Source organism: Lampetra planeri, chromosome 39 (genome assembly GCF_965212315.1).
Source record: "Lampetra planeri chromosome 39, kcLamPlan1.2.h2, whole genome shotgun sequence".
In the NCBI taxonomy this organism is placed as follows: Eukaryota; Metazoa; Chordata; class Hyperoartia; order Petromyzontiformes; family Petromyzontidae; genus Lampetra; species Lampetra planeri.
The window spans coordinates 1091065-1110900 of record NC_136145.1 but is presented as its reverse complement, the minus strand read 5'-3'; the positions used below and the strand labels follow the sequence as shown (position 1 = coordinate 1110900).

At 57.0% G+C, this 19836-nt stretch overlaps 1 protein-coding gene across 1 annotated transcript in view; it reads right to left on the bottom strand.

The window, feature by feature from the left end:
* Nucleotides 1-10450, bottom strand: part of LOC144731393 (neogenin-like) — a 40442-nt gene extending 29992 nt beyond the window's left edge. The window contains exons 1-9 of the mRNA XM_078612411.1: nt 10410-10450; nt 9471-9511; nt 8878-9062; nt 7858-8023; nt 7162-7218; nt 6339-6450; nt 6010-6167; nt 4114-4291; nt 3611-3765 (exon numbers count right to left, since the gene is read on the bottom strand). Of these exons, the coding sequence (XP_078468537.1) occupies nt 3611-3765; nt 4114-4291; nt 6010-6167; nt 6339-6450; nt 7162-7218; nt 7858-8023; nt 8878-9062; nt 9471-9511; nt 10410-10450 (1093 nt within the window). The remainder of the gene's footprint in view (nt 1-3610; nt 3766-4113; nt 4292-6009; nt 6168-6338; nt 6451-7161; nt 7219-7857; nt 8024-8877; nt 9063-9470; nt 9512-10409) is intronic.
* Nucleotides 10451-19836: the final 9386 nt, after the last annotated feature.

Genomic DNA, 19836 nt, shown 5'->3' with positions numbered 1-19836 from the left:
AGTGCCCGCGAGAGGCGTTCACCACGACTCCCTCGAGTGGAGGCCCTTCTGCCGGCAGCGGTGGGGCCGAGCGAGCAACCACTGGGGCCGCCGCCTTTGCGCCCCTTTCACCTTTACGACGACGCCGACGCAGCGGGCCCTCCGAGGGCCCCAGGTTCCACCCGAGCCCACACCCGGGCACGCCGCTGCGGCCAAACGGCAGCAGACGCCCGACGCAGGCCGCGCTTCACTTTCTCGACAGGGATTTACTTTCCGCGAATTTGCAAACTTTGGGGAGCCTATCGGAGGGCGCAGCACACGCAGACTGGGCAGCTGCGACTCGTGTTCAGGATTTTCGCCATTCTTTGTTCCGTGTTTGGGGAACACGGTCTCATAAATAACAAACAAAAAGGTGCCCCTCACAGAAGGCTCTCCATTATAACCTTGTTGATCTCGTCCAGGAGCATAAATCATCACGCGAACGCCTCGCAGCAGCGGCCCTTTGACTAGCCATCGAACAAATACGATTTACTGCATCGTGCGCTTTCAAATCCGAACGTCTGGAATACTCTTCCTTCTGATATTAGGAAGCCACTGGGGCTATGCACTTTCAAATCTAGATGTGTTTAGTTTGTGGTCCATTCCCCACGCCTCCGATTAGCACGGTTGGCGACGTAGAGTGTGAAAGAAGTTCAACGTTTGTACGTACACGCATTAAACCTTACCACTACTCCCCGAACAGGGCAGCCTTGCAACCCCCATGCTGTGCCGTGGTAGACGGGCACACATCCCGACAGCGGTTATTGGCCCCATAAATACTCCCCCGCGCCTAACGACGAGTCGGCAGCGAGCCCGCCGAGGACTCGTTCCCTCCGGGCAGTGGAAGACCCCGCGGTCACCTTTCGCGGTTTAGTTTGCAGGTACGTCCCATTTGGGATTTGGGTTTTCGACGCCGGGGTACGTAATTGGCGCCTATTCTGTCCGTGAATTGATGTCGCAGGGTCTGTTCATTTTGCGATTTAAAGCAGATGACACGTTTGTTGTCGATTATGTACGAACTTTAACCCGGTTCTCTCCTCGACTTAACCGCAAATTAATTTGCAACAAAATAATTATAAAATAACAGACCGAACCGGGAAAGGGTCTGTGACATCACCAAAGTAAAATAATTACGAAAAAATGTATTCATGGTTTCCTTTTGAATATGTATCTCAGCAGCAAAACTCTGGGCTGGTTTCAACTTCTTTGAGTCTCATCGGCAGGTTTGCTGGTAACAATCGCTGCTGGATCGCTCAAACTACGGCACTTGGGGCAGAGTGCCGATCCACGTTGCTAATTATCAGACGAGGGTTCTGCCAGCTTAGCGCTGCACCTCTTCAGTTCACTCAGACGAGCTTCTGCGGCCGTCTGGAACGCTCTGCTTTCCGATATTAGGAAGTCACTGGGAGCGATGCACTTTCAAATAATGATCTAGATTGACAAACTCATTGCTTTAGAATTGCTTATTGTGCTTAGTTTGTTGTCCTTCCTTCGCGTGGTTGGCTACGCACGATGCACACATACACACAACTCCACATGCCTCGCTTCGGAATCGCTTTACGTGCCTTCGTAGCGTGCGAATGTATTGTAACGTGATATCATTTTAAACTCAGGCAAATGTCCCCTGGTTTTATAATGCATCAGCCGACGTTTTTAATATATTACTCCACCGGCAGTTGCTCCTGAGGCCAAATTGGAACAGCATGCAGCCCAGGAGCATTGAAACAGATTCGGGTGACTCTCGCCCACTTTTAAATGGGAGGCAAATGCGAGAGAACATTAAACATCACCCGGTCGGGCTTTAATCAACCCGCCTCAGCTGGCATCTGCGTTAGAATGAAGCACGATTTGATGGACGCACCGTGGACGGTTAATGAAACCGGCTTAACAGCCCGTAACACAATCATGGGCCGCGCAACGCTGACCAATTCCCGGGAAGGGATCACCGCTAAGTACCGTCTCGGGGGGTTTTTAACGGAGCTTGCGTGGAAACACCACATGTGTATTAAATATTCTCCCCTGCCACATTCACGGGTCGGTTGTTTGTCATTTTTCTGGTATAATTTTTTTTTTACAACCCTCTGTCGTACTGGCACAAAGGGCTCCGAGATTACGCAAAGGGCAACTGAGACACGTTTGACTGTCCCCCCCCACCCAGCCAACACGAAACACGATGTTCAACAGATCGCGATCCCGCACACGGCGTCTCTTCAGTGCCGGCCCCACGGCCGCACGCACGAAGACACGACGGCAAGGCAGCCGCCGGCTCACGTGGCCGGTGGGGTGTGCCCGCGGGGGGGGGCAGTGGCGAGATGTTAACTACCTCGCCTGGTATGCAGGAAGTCGTGGGTTCGATCCCGACCCTGCCGCCTGTTGTATATTTGGAGTTTGCAAGTTCTCTGGTATTTCCCTCCGCAACATACAAAACATGCGTTCAGAGTATATGGCTGCTATAAATTTCCATTTCATAAACCACTTCGTTCAGCCATCATTGGTGATGGCCAAGCTGCTTCTGAAACAGAGCTACGTAGCTCAGTGGGCCTTACCTGGTCAAATAAAAATAGTAACTTTTTTTTTAAGTGACCCAGTGGGCTGCGTGGATACATTAAGTGCACCGTTTACGCTGGGAGACGCGTGAGACGCATAATGGGCTAAACATGCACAGCTGTAAAATCTCCGCGCGACAGCCGCGCACAAACGCTACGTCGTTCCCGCGCGAGAGAGTTTTACACTCAGGGAAAAGCAAAGTTTTTGCAGTAACTCATGACGCAACGTCGGCGTGGCTGCCAATGGCTCCGAGCCTCACGGCGGCGAAGCGTCCGCCGTGCGCACACGTCGCTTTGCGCCCACAGTCGATGAAAAAGGTCTCTACATGTTGTGGCTTTGCTCTCCAACACACCGGTGTGCTGTACTGGTAACGAATTGGCCACGTTCTGTTTACGTGACAAACCTTACTAGTTGGCCGTGTCGGGTGGTGGCGGGTTTAACGACACATTTATATATTTAAGCGGTCTAACCCAAGAAAAAACTGTATTATGGAAGGAAGTCTGACTTCTTCAAAGCACGCCTGGGCCCCAGCGAGTCGCACCCCACCCCCCTTGCCCCGTGAGCCACTGCAGGGACTTCGCCCTCGGGGCCGCAGCACGACTACGGGGAGGTCAAAGGCCGTACAGAATTTACAGGCTTTGTGTAAAGCAACACCGGCCTTCTCCACTCTCCGGGAACCTAACGGGGCATTTAAATACCCAGGAATGTACAGTACGTTGAACTTCTTTCGCACCGTACGTAGACAACCATGCTAATCGAAGGTGCGGGGAGGGGGGGGACAACAAACTGTGTTTTTTATTTTTTAACAAAACATTTCTAAAAATCTTTTCCGATTAAGTAAAAAAGTGAGTGTTTCTCGCCGTTCAAAACGAGCACTCATCTCCGCCGGCGGCCGCGAGAGACAGCGGAGGCAACTGCGCGATTCTCAAGGCTGCCGGATGTAACAGGTGCTGTTAGCGAGCACCCGTCCAGTGGGACACACAACACAAACACGGCGAGCACTCGGGCCCAGGGCAGCCTTTCCCTTCTCTCATCGCCGTCTCACCTTCCGGCTGGGTAGAGATTTTGAGCGGCGCGGAGCTCTCGCCCAGCCCATGCCTGTTGTAGGCCACCACCCGGAAGGCGTACGTGGTCTCGGGTCGGAGGTCAGAAATGGTGATCTGAAGGTCGCCCGTTTTGCTGGTGTTCACGACGCGCTCCCTGCAGCCGCACGCACAAACGGCCGTGAGTCGCCCGTCCGTAGCCTGGGTCCTCATTGTCACCCATCAGACCAATCGCGAGGGGGAACCTCACAACTTGCGTTCAGCGCTCACATGGACAGAGGAGAACAAGGACTCAAAAAGGGTGCGACGCGTGACAGCAGCAGGACAAACAAGGGGAGAGCTCGCAGGAGGAGTGCGTGAATCATCATGCGATAGTCGGCAAAGCCACGCGGGCTCTCAGAACGCAAACCCCCGGGCTCGTCGAGATCCGTGCCACATCGCCGGTTCTGCGCGAGCGTGTAATTGCGAATGCGCGCGATCGTACGCTCCACAAAACGTCGCGCACCTGCTGGCGCCGTCGCGCGAGTGGAAGATGGCGTAGGCCGTGACGTCGCCACGCGGCTCGGCCGGCGCGCGCCACACGAGGCGCACGAAGCGCGTCGACACCACGGCCGCCACGAGGTCGCGCGGGGCCGTCGGCACCAGGGTCGCCCCTCCGGAACCGCCACCGGTCCGAGCTCCAGCTGAACAACGCGATGGCGGGGGAAGGGGGGGGGTGAGAGAGGGGGGGGGAGCACCATGGTCACAGGGTGGAGCAGCAGAGGAGCTGCTGCTGTTGCCGTTGAATGGCGGCGATAGCAAAGTCTCTCATGCGACCGAGACGTCGGCGGGCGACGAAAACTCGCTCGAAGACAAAACCGAAACCACCTCTCGTGCATTTGTACATCGTTGTCGACACAGTTGTGTTGTTTGATATTCTTTCATAAACGGTTCATTTCAGCGAAGGGAGAAATTAAGACGCAGATGCCACATGTTTGTGAAACATCACTTAAAGGTGCGTTGTTAATAAGTAGTCGAGAGAGCGGCTCTGTTCGCTCCGCCAGTAACAACTGTGGAAGCGTTACGCTGCCGGGGCGTGATAAGATCGACACGGCGAAAAGTCAGACGGAATCTCTACGCAGAACGTCAGCGACGCCACGTGTGTACACCGCTCGTTAACAAGCAGGGAAAACGTCGGCAGGCGTTTGGCGGAGTGACCGTTTTACTGACTGCCATTCGTTTCTCTTCACGCGCTTATGAAGACCCGCGGCAACTTGTTACTTCTGACGCTCGCGACGCGGCGCTGGACTCGAGTGCAGCGGCGGTCAGCGCACAGCGCGCGCCATCCCAGAGACCGCGGCGATCGTGGAAACGCTGGGACTAACGCGGTAATCCCGCATGTAACCCAAGCCACGCGGGCACGGCCGAGCGCCCGTCCGTGCGGTATCATCACGGCGTGACAAGCAAGGGAGGCGCTCGGTGCTGCCTCCCCACCACTTCAACCCACGCACCCTCGCCCAATCGCTCACTCACTCACCGGCTCACCGAATGTCCCACTCACTCGCTCTCCCATTCAACCACCCACCGAACCTCACCCGCTCGCTCGCCCGCTCTCACGCTTCCAGCGGCATGGCTCGCTGGCTGTGGGCACACCTGTGAGGCGCGCCCGTGCCTGCTGCTCGCTACCGCATCACCGCACTCACGCGGGCACCGTCAGTTCCCCCGTCAATCCCACCCTGCAATTACGCATTCCTCCTGTGATTGTTTTTGCCGACTCTATCCCCCTTAAGGCTCATAGTTCTTGTCACAAACACAAACCGCGGCAGTGTGCGCGCACCCACGCACAAAGGGAATATAGCTGCACATCGTTGCATTTATAAAGCGGCATTGCTTTCACGCTGCAAGATTAAGTGCATTCCGAGCTGAAGTAAAGTAAAACCGGTGCCAGATCTGGAATGGCGCCACAAACACAGCGCTTGCTTTGCTGGATGTGCGTCGGGATACAAGAGACGAGAATCAGAATCAGAATTTGTATTTATCCTGCAGAAATCCGATGAGCTACGCAATTCAGAACCCATTCTCAAAAGAGAATAGAATTTGGATCCTGGGCGCGGTATAAACATGGAATCATGGGGGGGGGGGGGGGGGGGGGGGCCTGCGTGGAGCCCACCATGGAATTCAGGGAGGGTCCCTGGGGCCTGTGAGGACCAGTACTGCCATTGTAACGTCTGGCCGATGGCTATGTAAAACGGTTAATATCGGCCAAATTACTTAACTGGAATCAATCTGGGTACCAGCTGGCCAGGATCGATTGAAGTGGCTCCCGAAATACATGCTCGAGGCCTCGTACGCGGAACTGGCCAAATCCGATCTCGATTCCGGCGTCGTGATTCGGGCAAGAAGATCGGGCCCCGATGGGCACCGGACGGCCTAGCGGAGGCCCGCTGGCTCTCGCTGGCTCTCGCTGGCTCTCGCTGGCTCCCACTGGCTCTCGCCGGATCACGCCGGATCACGTCAACCATGCGCGGCAGAGATGCATGGGGCTGCTCCGAGGATTTCCGCGAGCGCCGCGCGATGTTCCTGTACCCCCCGGCAACATCCCCATAACAACGAGCTCAACGGCGCCGCTCGGGGTTAAAACTACTCCCAAATTAGGAAACGGAGCAGATCCGTTACCGCGAGCGACGGGAGGACCCGTTACCGCGAGCGACGGGAGGACCCGTTACCGCGAGCGACGGGAGGACCCGTCACCGCGAGCAACGGGAGGACCCGTCACCGCGGGCGACGGGAGGACCCGTTACCGCGGGCGACGGGGGGACCCGCACGTCGCTCGCCACACTTTTTGCGCACGAAGGTGGCAACACTGCACGGAGTTCACACATTCGCCAATTAAAGGGGGCACGGGGTTGATGCGGCTCTGGGCTGACAGATGGGACGGCGAGTGTGAGGGGGAGAGGGGGGGGGGGCGGTCAGGCGAGCCTGTGAGGAGGCTGCGCTATTATGGGTTTTATGCCCCTTTAAATTGAACCGAGCTCTTCCCAGCTGAGCCGGACGCCACCCTTCCCACCCCCCGCCACCCCCCCCACCCCCCTTATGCACGGCACCCTTGTGGATAGCAGCCTGATTGCTCTGAACTTGCACACAGGGCGCTCTTTATGCTAAATGGCAGGCAGCCGGGGCAGCAGCTGCTTTGCGTTACATGCAAGAGGTGTATTGTTGAAACCACATAAAGACACAAACAAGCGGGTTTTTTTTGGGAGCGTGGGTGGGGCTACGGTGTTTCGGTTCACCTTCGTAAACCACGAGCGGCACAATTACAGCCATCGCGCCGCTGTGAACAAACACCGCAGTGTTTGCTTCAAACACGCCTGACAACAAGCCGTGGCCATGGCGACCAACAAAAAAGCCGTGTGCACGTGGGTAATATCACTGCAGTCATAACGCGACGCGTTCAGAGAGCCTCGATGAATCACCGGGACTCATGCTCGGGAAGAGGTCTCCCCGAGGCGTTTGCGAGGCGAGGAGGGAATAATCGCGGTGGCCCCCGGCGCAAGCGAAAGGAGAAGTAACGGGCCTCTCAGGCTCCGGGCTTCGCTCTCGCGGCCCTGGCAGACGTGGCACTCCGCCCATGCTGGGGGTGGGGGTGGGGGGTGGGGGGTGGGGGGCGTCTCGTGCACCGCGCCTCTCGCCAGCGGTCACCGCTCGTGTACCGCATCGGACCGCTCCAACAGCTCCACGTTGCGTGTTGAACTTCTTTCGCACCGTACGTAGCCAACCGTGCTAATCAGAGGTGCGGGAGGGGGCAAACTAAGTACAAGAAGCAGCTCTTAAGAAATGAGTTTTCAACCTCGATTCAAAAATAGTGAATCGGAAAAGAAGAGCGTTCCAGACGACCGCAAAAGCGCATCTGACAGCGTGCGATGCGGTGCCCGTCTTTGTTCGATGGCGAGCAGCCGAAAGCCGCTGCTGCTGCTGCGAGGATGACCACCGGAGTTGGTGCGATGGTTTACGCTCCTGGACGAGACCAGCGAGGCATTTCGGTTCATTTGTGGCATGCACTTTGTGTGCACATAGCCACGGTGGCCGTTGTGCATTCTGGGTCTCGTTCCTCTAACGCACGAGGCCCCCCTACGCCTGCAGCATCCCGTGCCTCCCGAGAGCACCGCGTTACCACGCCGCCCACCCATCGGGCAGAAGCGGGCAACGCATCGTGACCCAAGTGAGATGATAATGGAGGCACGGTAACGAGAGGGGGGCGGTGAGACGGTGCCGAGGGCTGCGCGCCGAGCGCCCCTCGTGCGAGACGCTCGGGAGCGTTTGTGGCCGTGTTCGGATCTCTGCCGCCTCTCGCAGCGGCGGCGGTAGAGGTGGTAGCGGCAGCTGCCCACCGCGGGCACCCAATTTGTAATGCTCCCTGTAGGCCGGTGCTTCTTAACCTGGGGGTGCACGCCGTACCACCTGGGGGTGAGAGATGCCCTTTCTGGGGGTGCGAGACGTGGCCGTATATTTTTAGAAGGTAAATATCATCTAAACACAAATTAAGCACGGGCACGTAAGTACAGCTACTTTGTTTAATTTTTAACGATTGGGAATCAAAGGGGTGCAAGGCTGCAGTAAAGGTTAAGAACCACTGCTGTAGACTCGTCATTAATTCGCCCAGGGAGGTGAATTGAGCCATCAAGGCCGGTTAAAAGTAAGTCACCCGCCTCTGTGAGCGGTCTGGACACAGATGGGAAATCAGGCAATTGGATCAAAGGCGCAGCAGCATCCGCAGCACCTACACTGCTCATCCTGTTTTACAGAGTCAGCCGGAGGAGTTGCCCAATGCACAGCACCTCTGATTAGCACAGTCGTCTACGTACGGTGCGATAGAAGTTCAACATACATACGCACGAGCACAACCTGTGAATTACACTCCGATCCTACGAAGATAAAAAAGACTTGGCAAACTCAAAAAATCGGGGCCCTGTCAAATCGCCGAGTGCGCCTCCCGCATCACGTAGGGCTGACCGCTGCTATTATTTGAGCTGACAATGAAATGAAATGAACTTTCAGCAGCGGCAGTAACAGCAGCCACACACGTGTCTGCGCTCTGTGGATGTGTAGAACATTCTAGAACATTCTACACATCCACAGAGCAGAAAAATTATGAAAAGTCCACTCCGGTCCACTCAAGCACCAAGTCGCATCTTGAGTCGGCAAGGGACCGCTAACACAATGGAGCAACGCGCATTGCCTTTTTTTTTACGTGCAGATGCGATTTGCTCAAATATAATCCTTCACCACCGACACTGGCACCGTCGCGAAGGCCGCAACCACCGTCGCCGACGCCGTCGCGCTCGTCAACCGCGGAGTCGCGCCGCGTTTTCGGCGGGGGAGCGGCAACGGCGGCCACCCCCTGCCCACCCCCCGGGCCATCGCGACCGCCAGGCCGCCCCGAGCGCGAGCCGAGATCGCCGGAGCCAAGACGGCAGCCTGGCAGATGGCTCCACGGGAGCCGAGTGGGGTCCCTCGTGCGAGACCTCCCCGCCACGACCCCCGGGCCAGCTGCCCCACCGCCACCTGCCCCCCCCCCCGATCCCGAGCGCACGCCGCCCCCTATCCCCCGTGCGGCCCCTCGGCCACGCGTGCCCTCCTCCTCCCCCCACCCCTCCCTCCCCCCCCGCTTCTGCATCGCTCTTAATTAAGACGCGTCGAAACCCACACTGGGCCCTCCTCGCTGGGAGGCCGATGGAGGGGTCATCGGTGAGCGGAGCGCAGAGCGAGCGGCAGGAGAAGGGACGCGTCTGTGGGAAAAATGAGCGGCGGGGGAGGAGGGAGGAAGCCGCGGAAAGAAGTCGGCTCGCGAGCAGAGAAACGTCACAAAGTGACGCCGCCCCGCACCGACAGCTGCCGAGCGCGGCAGGATGACCACAGAAGCCAGGCTGCCACGGTAAAAACAGAAAAACAAGCATGTTAGCATTAGCTCATTTGACACTTCAAGCAGGAGCTCTCCGGTTGGTTCTGGCGGTGATCTTGGAAGACTTGTTCCAAATGTGCTCTTGCTCTGATAAGACTCGGCAATCGCTAAACAGATATGTCCATAGGCCTACGCGGATTTTCCTGGAGGGTATTTGCTGAACTTCACAGTGAAAGGGTCTTCAATTTTCACGCACCAGTCCGAGGTGAAGACTCACAACCGACCCATAGGCTTCACGAGATGCGAGCAGGTTGACCCTGTGCGTACCATGTGGTTACCACGTGTTACCAAGTTGTCTGTGGGCAGCTGGCAGTGACACCGACTGCAAGAGCGAGTCACGGTCGCGGGGCCGCGCTCTGAGCGTGGGGCTCTAGGCGGTCTCTCTCTCTCGAGATCCGCCGCCCCGCTGCCACTCGCTAGCGGTGCTTGGGGGGGGGGGGGGGGCGACGGCGCGGAACAGAATGCAGATCATGACAACGGTCGAGTGCCGAGGTAAACCCAACGGTGACCACCAGATGCACGATCTGTCCCGTTCTGTCCGCTTCTTCCTTCACGCGTCCACCCATGCACGCACGTCGCCCGATCGCTCGCTACGAGATCCAAGCCTCTCGCAGAGAGCGAGTCCCCCTCCCTCGCCAACGCCGCTTCCAGCTCGATAGATCCCTGGCGGAATAAGACACGGCGAGCGGCCGTCTGAAAGGCGACAAAAGTCTTCGTCGCGTGCTGCGGCAAGGGTATCGCTGCACCGACGATGCCTCGTAAGGGCGAGGGTGGTTCAAGGTAGTCACCTCGCGGTATTTTCACTACGTTTAAAAAGTGCCACGCTCCCTCTCACACCCCCCTGCCCCGGGCCGATAACCCACCTGCTCCCATTTTCAAAGCTGCCCCCGTGACCCAGAGTCATTTGTTTTGGATTTGGAGAAATTACCGTGTTCTCTCTGTGCTGTTCAGAGCCTGTTAAATGTCACTAAATGCATTTAAGCACCATTCCATTCGTTTTTCTCTCTCACAAGTTTATTCCGCTTGCACTCTCGGTGCAAAGTCACGACGTGAAGATATTTACGTCACAGAACTCTCGCCAGCGAGCGGTGCACTCCCCCCCTCCCCACCCCGTGTCAGATAATGTACCCAGCATGACGATGCCATCGGCACCATTCGGGCGGCCACTTCGACAAATCCGCACGGGAAGAAGCACACCTTCTAGACGCCCTGCAAAGAGTGTGTGCCACCGCACGGTCATCTTTTGGTCTAATTTATCGAGAGTTGACACGTGGAATTGCGAGGAAGCCGGTTTTTAATTGTGGAGGTTTTTTTTTGTTTCATTGTCTGCGGTCATTGGCGATGAGGGCCGACCCCACCGCCCCTCGCTGCACACGAGAAGCCCAGGTGACTCACGGGGAGGGGGGGTTCCTGGATTCAATCTCACGATCTCAGCAGCGCCGTCTCACCGCTATGATATCCGCTCGCCGAGCCAACAGGCCACCCCCACCGTGCACGTATAACGCGATAGAGTGCCATGATGATACGTAACATGAGGTTTTGTTACGTTCCATAGGATCCGAAGAATATTCCGGTGAAAGAATCACATTAAAAGGAGCACAACATTGAAAAAGTTAGAGCGATTTTAAATGAACTGTGGTCATTCTCCTGTATTCGCTACTCCCTCTTCTTCACTGTCGCCGCAGTGCCGAGATGTTGACTACCTCACCTGGTATGCAGGAGGTCATGGGTTCGATCCCGACCCTGATGCCTACTGTATATTTGGAGTTTGCGTGTCTCTCTCTTTCTCTCTCCGTGGTCGTGTGGATTCTTCTCCGGGTCCTCCGGTTTTCCCTCCACATTTAGAAACAAGCGTTTAGAGTATTTGGTTGCTATAAATATCCACATGATGAGCCACTTCGTTGCGCTGTCATTTGTGGCCAGGTCACTTCTGAAAAAAAGCTAAAAATCTCAGTGGGCCTTACCTGGTAAAATATTTTTATAGTATTATTATAGCTTCCAAACTTAATTCCAATCAATGTTTATTTGTTTCACGGAAAACATCCCGTGTAGCCAGTTACCCAGCTAGTTTTGGGAGGCAAAGGCCCGCAGCAGCCACTAACAGTAGAATTATCGTTGGGGTGGTGAGGAGCCCAGCCAGCAGCCAGCCAGGACACTCGATGTACGATGATGCATCATTATAATCGTTCCCAGGAAGTGGCATGGAATTTCTACTGACGGCTCGAGTCCATCACGGGCAGTGATGACATTCGTCTGCGCTCAACGCGGGGGGGACTGGGAGAGGGGTAGACACAAGGCTGCCCCGCTCGTTGCCCAATGCTGCTGCTGCTGATGCCGTCCTTCGTGCGTTGACTCATCCGCATGTAATCAGTACAACACCCGAGGTCAAATCTATTAAAAGTGAAAGGGCATGCGACGCTGATGCAATGCAATATATGTTGCGTGATGAGACACAGTGGGGTTTTTTTTTCCTCTTTGTGCACCCAATGAGAGACATCTGCGTTTGGTGACGATGTCTTCGGTAGAGAGTCACCACGGGAAGTCACACCACTTCAACCGCCAGGTGGTCGGTCTCAGCCACATCAACGCCGAGGCAGAACTGCCATGCTGCGTGTGCGCGCTGCCAGCGAGAGAGAGCCAACGCCGTCGCGATCACATTGGGCACGGCACGACGTACGACAACGCCTCTTCCTACCGATCGCAACACCACGGCGCCGATCGAAATCTTGTTCGCACGGAATCGTTACAGCCCCTCCAGCACGCGCGTGCGTTACCCGCGAGTGAACCTGGCGGGCCCCTGATCACGATTAGCGCAGCGAGCGGCGCCTTTGTCGTGAGCGGCAGCTGCAGTGGAGATGCTGGGGGCGCGCGCCGACGCCCGGAGCAACCTCGACGCGGCTACGTCGCGTTTGTACGCAATCACAATAATCGCCGCGATGAATTATTCACACCCAGAGAAAGCGGCGCGCCCTTACCCTGCACTTAGCGAGCGTTTGCAGAGACAAGCACCAACATCGGCCAGCCAAATTCACCGCGGGATCTTCCTTCCCGCCGGGGAGTGAGCGGGCACGAAGCGTCCGCCGGCAGAGCATCACCCGCGTTGGCCTTTTTTGTGTCGCCACGTCCCTCCTCCCCCCGCCAGCCCGCCCGCTCCCGCATGGAGCACGCCGAGACCCGCAGGCCTCAAGAGAGGTTAAAGTTTAAACCCCGCACTGACCCCCGGGGGGTTGAAACCGCTTGCCCAAAAAATTACCGCGCCGGCCCTTCAGCGGGCAGGCGGGCACCAGAGAGCCGCCGAGACCCCTGGTGCCGACGGCCACCTTGCCCCTGCGTTGCTCCGCCGCCGCCCGCCGAACGGGGCAACCGTGGACAAAGCGGGCCTCTCGTATCCGCTAACGAGAGGACCGGCTCCGACGCTAGTTAGCAGGAAGACGAGCGACGGCGCACTCAACCACGACGTCCCTCGTCGGAGTGAGCGGGAAAGTGCTGCGCTACGGACGGGGCCCCATTTAGCGGGCCGTCGTTAATTAATGCACCGTAATTCATGTCGCAATTGACGCGCCCGAGCCAGACGATACTCGACGATGAAAACAGCAGTGCCACTCGCTAACCCATAACGCCAACCCATCATCTGCTGCCTGACGCATAATTCACAAGCACCTTTATAGGCCCTTCGAGTAGCACATTAATAATGGATCAGAACAAAGGGGCCTTTGTTGCATTAGATTATTTGTTGATGCAAAATGCCCCGGCCTTATTACCATTCTGTGCGTGTGCATGTGTGTCACCATGCCAGCGAACCAGTCTTGGGCTTCCCCTAGATCGACTCAGCTTCAATGGATGTGTACCCACTACCGAGTGTAGTGGGTAAACATCAGCACTTTCTAGAACAAAGGCGGCGAGGTATGTTCCTGGCCAACAGCACATCCCTCACGTGCCGTGCCGGGCTTCATAGGTGCTGCTCGCTAACGGCAATTGCCCCAACAGTCTGCATTCGGCTATTCGGATTATCTTTGTCGTCTTCTTTTGTTACTCTGTCAGCACACCACCGTGTCTATTTGCCCAGTCCGAATCCATCGCCGTGCGCAACCGTGCCGTGCGTATGCGTGCCATGCCGTGCGTATGTGTGCACGCCCACGTGCTGGGCGAGTCTACTTACCGGTCTGTTTGTGTGCGACGTGACGTGCGTGCGCGCACGCGCCAGTGGACGCGTGCGCCGTGTGTGTGTGTGTGTCAACGTGTCCGTGTACGTGTGCGCGCACTTGTGCCTGTAAACGCGCAGGGGTGCGGTAATCGAGAGACGTGGGCAAGGCACGGCGGCGTGGAGCAGGGAATTGTCAGAATGTTTACGTTTGTCGCCTGCGGCCTCCGCAACGACACTCATGATCATATCGTGGAAAGGGCTTCGAGGCCTTTATGCACGCCTCTGCATTGTGCTGTGTGTCTTTGTTAAGCATCTGTGAGCGTGCGTGTGTGTGCGTGTGTGGAGAGGGAGCGGTGGTGCAGCGGTTAGCGCGACGTGCTACGAACCCGGCGACCTGGGTTCTGATTCCCACTTAACCAGTGACGAATATCTAAACCGGTCCTGGGCCTCCCCCGAGGTCGAATGAGCCTTAAATGAGTAGTACCTGGCGTGATGTGTAACATCAGCACTGGTGGCCCGGCATGGTTTTGGCCACTCGCTCAAAGTGTTCACTAACAGCAAATGCCCCAATAGCGTGTTAGGGGCTACGCGGGGGATCTTTGCCTTTGTACCTATATCTCTCGCATCACCTATCGCCCACCCTCCCTTGGTTCCTGCTGGGCTAATCATCTCATGCATAAAACATCGCCGCCTCGTGGTCCTCCTGAAGCGTTGGGGGCTGCTGGGTGGGGGAGGGGAGCCCAGGAGATTAGCTCCCAGGGGCTGTGGGTGAAAATTGATTTGAGCTTCAAGCTGGACAAACAGTCCCCTATGGTGAGCGTGTAAGGGTCTGTGTGTCTGTGTGTCAGCGTCGTGTGTGTATTGGTGGTGTGGCGGTTAGTGTTACGAACCCGGCCATCCCGGGTTCCATTCCCGCTCACGGTCAACACAAGTGACGATAATCTGAACCGGTCCTGGGCCTCCCCTAGGTCGACTCAGCCCCAAATGATGTGTAAATATCGCCACTGAAGAGACAAAGGCGGCCGGGTGTGGTGTTGACCACACACCCCCTCGTGTGCCGTTCCAAACTTGATAGGTGCTCGCTAACAGCAGTTACCCCGACAGCCTATCACGGCTCCAATGGGGATCTTTGTCTTTGTTTGGCCCTTTGTGCGAGGGTCTGTGGGTGTCTGGGCGCGTGTCTGGGTGTCAGCGTGTCAAGTGTCACGTGCGTGGCTGAGACGGCCTCCGTTTGAGTGTGTTCACGAGTGTGAGGCTCTGTTTCAGAAAGCGGCCTGCCTATCACGAATGACAGCCCAACAAAGTGGTTCATCGTCACGTGGACATTGACATCAACAGGCAAATACTCGAAAACACGCAGACTGATTTTCACACGTAGCAGGCTTTCGCGACCAATATCACCCATAAAATAGGTTTTTTGGGTTAGATCGCGTAAATATACGAGAAGGATTTCTCCACAAATCTGGCTGTCGCCTGATGAAGCTAGTTGTAATTACTGACAAAACGTCGTGCTCAGATTGTAAATGTTGTGGATTTGCTCTCCAACACACCGGTGTGCTGTACTAGTAACGAATTGGCACGGAGGGCCCAGAGGAAAAAATCTACGTGACCACGGGGGTCGAGAGAGAGAGTCACACACAAACTCCAAATATACAGCGGGCGTCAGGGGTCGTGATCGAACATACGACCTCCCGTACACCGGGCGAGGTAGTCAACATCTCGCCACGGCGGACCTGGGCCGCTCGCCCCTCTGCGGCCTGAGAAAATGCGATTATGGCACGGCCAGCAGCAAGCAGCACACGTGGGGTCTGGCAGTGCATACGGAGGAGAGTCTGCTGCTGCTGCTGCTGTTTCCTGTCCCTGGCAAGGCCAGATGCTAGCCATTGCTTGCACGGGCGTGACTAATTAGGCAAAATGAGCGTGTGGGGGCAGGCACCTCTAATTTGAGCAATCCGGCACAACCCCCCCCCACCCTCAACTCCTCCCCTCCCCCCCCAACTATTACAGCCTCATCTCCCCTCCCCCACAGGTACCCCTCCTCCTCACACCCGGCACCCCACCAACACCTCCCACCCCCCAATCCATTCTTCCCACTCCCCCCTCCAGGGCTTAGCCGACGCGCCCAGCATCCCAGACTGCACGTCTACCACCCCATTAGCACCCCTTCTTTCCCTTCTTCTCCTCGCCAGATCTCCCCGACAACACCGGCGATGAACGAGTTGCGGATCAGAACCGCACACCCTCTCGTCGGCCTCAACGCGAACGCACGGAGCGGACGCAGGGCGCGCGGGCTGCGCGCGCGGGCGTGGAAATAGGGTCACGGGAGCGCGGCTACGAATGCACAACATTCCGAACTTTAGGCAAAAAAAATATGAAGGCACGATGGGAACGACGCGCGGAGACGTGAACCCACAACAAAGGCGGCGACCGCACACACACACGCGCAAGCGAGGGCGTCCCATCACGACCCCCACGGCGATGCCACACACGCCGCTGGTCATGCACACGCTCAGGACATAGGGGAGCGAGGCCCCCACCATCACTAATAGGGGAGCGAGGCCCCCACCATCACTAATAGGGGAGCGAGGCCCCCACCATCACTAATAGGGGAGCGAGGCCCCCACCATCACTAATAGGGGATCGAGGCCCCCACCATCACTAATAGGGGAGCGAGGCCCCCACCATCACTAATAGGGGAGCGAGGCCCCCACCATCACTAATAGGGGGGCGAGGCCCCCACCATCACTAATAGGGTGGCAAGGCCCCCACCATCACTAATAGGGGAGCGAGGCCCCCACCATCACTAATAGGGGGGCGAGGCCCCCACCATCACTAATAGGGGAGCGAGGCCCCCACCATCACTAATAGGGGAGCGAGGCCCCCACCATCACTAATAGGGGGGCGAGGCCCCCACCATCACTAATAGGGGAGCGAGGCCCCCACCATCACTAATAGGGGAGCGAGGCCCCCACCATCACTAATAGGGGGGCGAGGCCCCCACCGTCACTAATAGGGGGGCGAGGCCCCCACCGTCACTAATAGTGGGGCGAGGCCCCCACCATCACTAATAGGGGGGCGAGGCCCCCACCATCACTAATAGGGGAGCGAGGCCCCCACCATCACTAATAGGGGAGCGAGGCCCCCACCATCACTAATAGGGGGGCGAGGCCCCCACCATCACTAATAGGGGGGCGAGGCCCCCACCATCACTAATAGGGGGGCGAGGCCCCCACCATCACTAATAGGGGGGCGAGGCCCCCACCATCACTAATAGGGGAGCGAGGCCCCCACCATCACTAATAGGGGGGCGAGGCCCCCACCATCACTAATAGGGGAGCGAGGCCCCCACCATCACTAATAGGGGAGCGAGGCCCCCACCATCACTAATAGGGGGGCGAGGCCCCCACCATCACTAATAGGGGGGCGAGGCCCCCACCATCACTAATAGGGGGGCGAGGCCCCCACCATCACTAATAGGGGAGCGAGGCCCCCACCATCACTAATAGGGGGGCGAGGCCCCCACCATCACTAATAGGGGGGCGAGGCCCCCACCATCACTAATAGGGGAGCGAGGCCCCCACCATCACTAATAGGGGAGCGAGGCCCCCACCATCACTAATAGGGGAGCGAGGCCCCCACCATCACTAATAGGGGGGCGAGGCCCCCACCATCACTAATAGGGGGGCGAGGCCCCCACCATCACTAATAGGGGAGCGAGGCCCCCACCATCACTAATAGGGGAGCGAGGCCCCCACCATCACTAATAGGGGAGCGAGGCCCCCACCATCACTAATAGGGGGGCGAGGCCCCCACCATCACTAATAGGGGGGCGAGGCCCCCACCATCACTAATAGGGGAGCGAGGCCCCCACCATCACTAATAGGGGAGCGAGGCCCGCACCATCACCAGTTCGGGTTCCATCTTCGACTCAGAGGATGTTCTTCTTAAGATTCCATATTTCCTGCCTTTCTCCCAACAACCTCTTCACAAGTCCGAAATGTTAACCATCCTCCAATGTCATCCATCCCACAGTCGTCGTGATCAACGCCCGTGCTCCGCTTCCCACGATTCCCCACTCCAATGAAATCTCAGCGTACGTTCTGGCGAGTGCCACGTCTCCCCCACGCGGTTCCCGTTATAAAAAGTCACTTCTGTTATTGGCAATTACCTTTCGAACGCTTTTGATTGATTTTTGCCCTCGAGCATATCTCCGGCATTCGCCTCTGGGCCTTTGGCAGCTCGCCGCACGAATTCTGCGCGCGGATATGAATCGCACTGATTACCGTTGCTGTTGATAACGAGAAGGCCTGTCGCTAAAATGAAGAGTCAAGCGATCGGCGCTCGCCGGCGCAACCCTCCATCCACGCTGCGTCTCTCTGCCCCCCGCCCCCCCACAGACAAAGCGTTCAGCTTCTTTTCTTTTTGTGTTCTGTGCGATGTCGCTTTGTGAACGCGTCCATCAGCGTGCACCGAGCGGGCCCTGCTTGCGCGCGCGCGTGTATGTGTGTCGGGTTACGACTGCGCGTCCCCGGGAGAACCGCGGCGATGTTCCCTGGTGATAACTCCCCGCGCGCCCGCGCTTAAAAGTGAGGACTCAAGCCCGGCACTCGGCGTGGAACGACACGGCCAGGGAGTGGGTGGGTGGGTGGGCGAGAACCGGACCCTGCCTTATCAACGAGGATCACAGAAACCCGACACCGGCTCGGGAGAGTCTTAAGAACCTGAAAGGTGCTGGGGTTTTTTTTCACATTTTTGAGAGCACCTCTGTGAGCAACTGCTGCGCATATATATGTACAGTACGTTGAACTTCTTTCGCACCGTACGTAGCCAACCGTGCTAATAGGAGGTGTGGGGGAAGGACAACAAACTAAACACAGAAAGCAATTATAAATGAGATGAGTTTTCAATCTCGCTGATTTAAAAGTGGATAGCTCCAATGGCTTCCTAATACCGGAAGGCAGAGCGTTCCAGACGTCCGCAAAAGCGCGTCTGAAGGCGCGCGATGCAGTGACCGTCTTAGTTCGATGGTTAGCCAGAAGCCACTGCGAGGATGACCGGAGTTCGTGAGATGGTTTATGCATGCGGAAATCGGGGCCACTGGTGCTACTGGTGCTGCTGTTGCTGCTGCTATCTCAGTAAAAGCAGAGTTGTTACCGTGCGGCGATGGTTTTTGGCACCGCGTTGAGGGGGCGGCGGCGAGTGGAGTGTGGGTGAGAGATGGGGAGTGGGGGGGGTGTTTGTGCCAAACGGACAACTGGCAGCTCACACTCTTTGGCCCGGAGCTCTCAAACTCGCCGCTCCACGGGGGGCTTTAGGCCAGAGCCAGATTTCCACGTCAGCCAGCGCATAGATGCGCCGAGTGCCCCCCCACCCCCCTATGTGCACACGGCTCGTTTGGCACATACGAATTCCGCGTTCAAATAAAATCCACTACTGTCACCTCATCGCTGATGCTATCGCTGGCGCTATCGTTGGCGCTGTTGTTGTTGTTGTTGCCGTTGAACGGAGATTGTTCCGTAGAACTGACGACGTCCTTGTTTGTTATCTTGAGCAGAGCCGCAGGGGGGAGTTGCGAGAGGCGGACGGCACCCACGTCAACAAAGCGGACTGCAGCAGCTGCTCAACCCCAGAGGTGGTTGGGGCGCCACGGTGGCGAGGTGTTAACTACCTCGCCTGGTATACAGGAGGTTGTGGGTTCGGTCCCAACCCTGACGCCTGCTGTATAATTGGAGTTTGCGTGTCTCTCTCTCCCAGTGGTGGCGTGGATTTTTCTCCGGGTCCTCCGGTTTGTTCCCACCACATTCAGAAGCGTGCGTTTCGAGGGTGTTTGGCTGCTATAAATTTCCACGTGATGAGCCACATTTTCATTCATCAATCATTTGCGATAGCCAGGTCGCTTCTGAAATAAAAGGGCTATTATATACCTCAGTGGGTCTCACCTGGTTAAATACACATAGTTCATAAAGAGTTTTCGTTAGCTTATAGGTAGATGCTGGGACCAACAGCTGAGAAGCCTCCTCCGGGCGCAGAGCGAGGCTCGCGTTACAAGGCCTACGCCAATATTAGTCTCTCTCTCAGCCTGCCGATGGAACTGCCCCACCATGCCCACTCTACCAATCCCACAAGTAAAAACCCTCGATGCACGC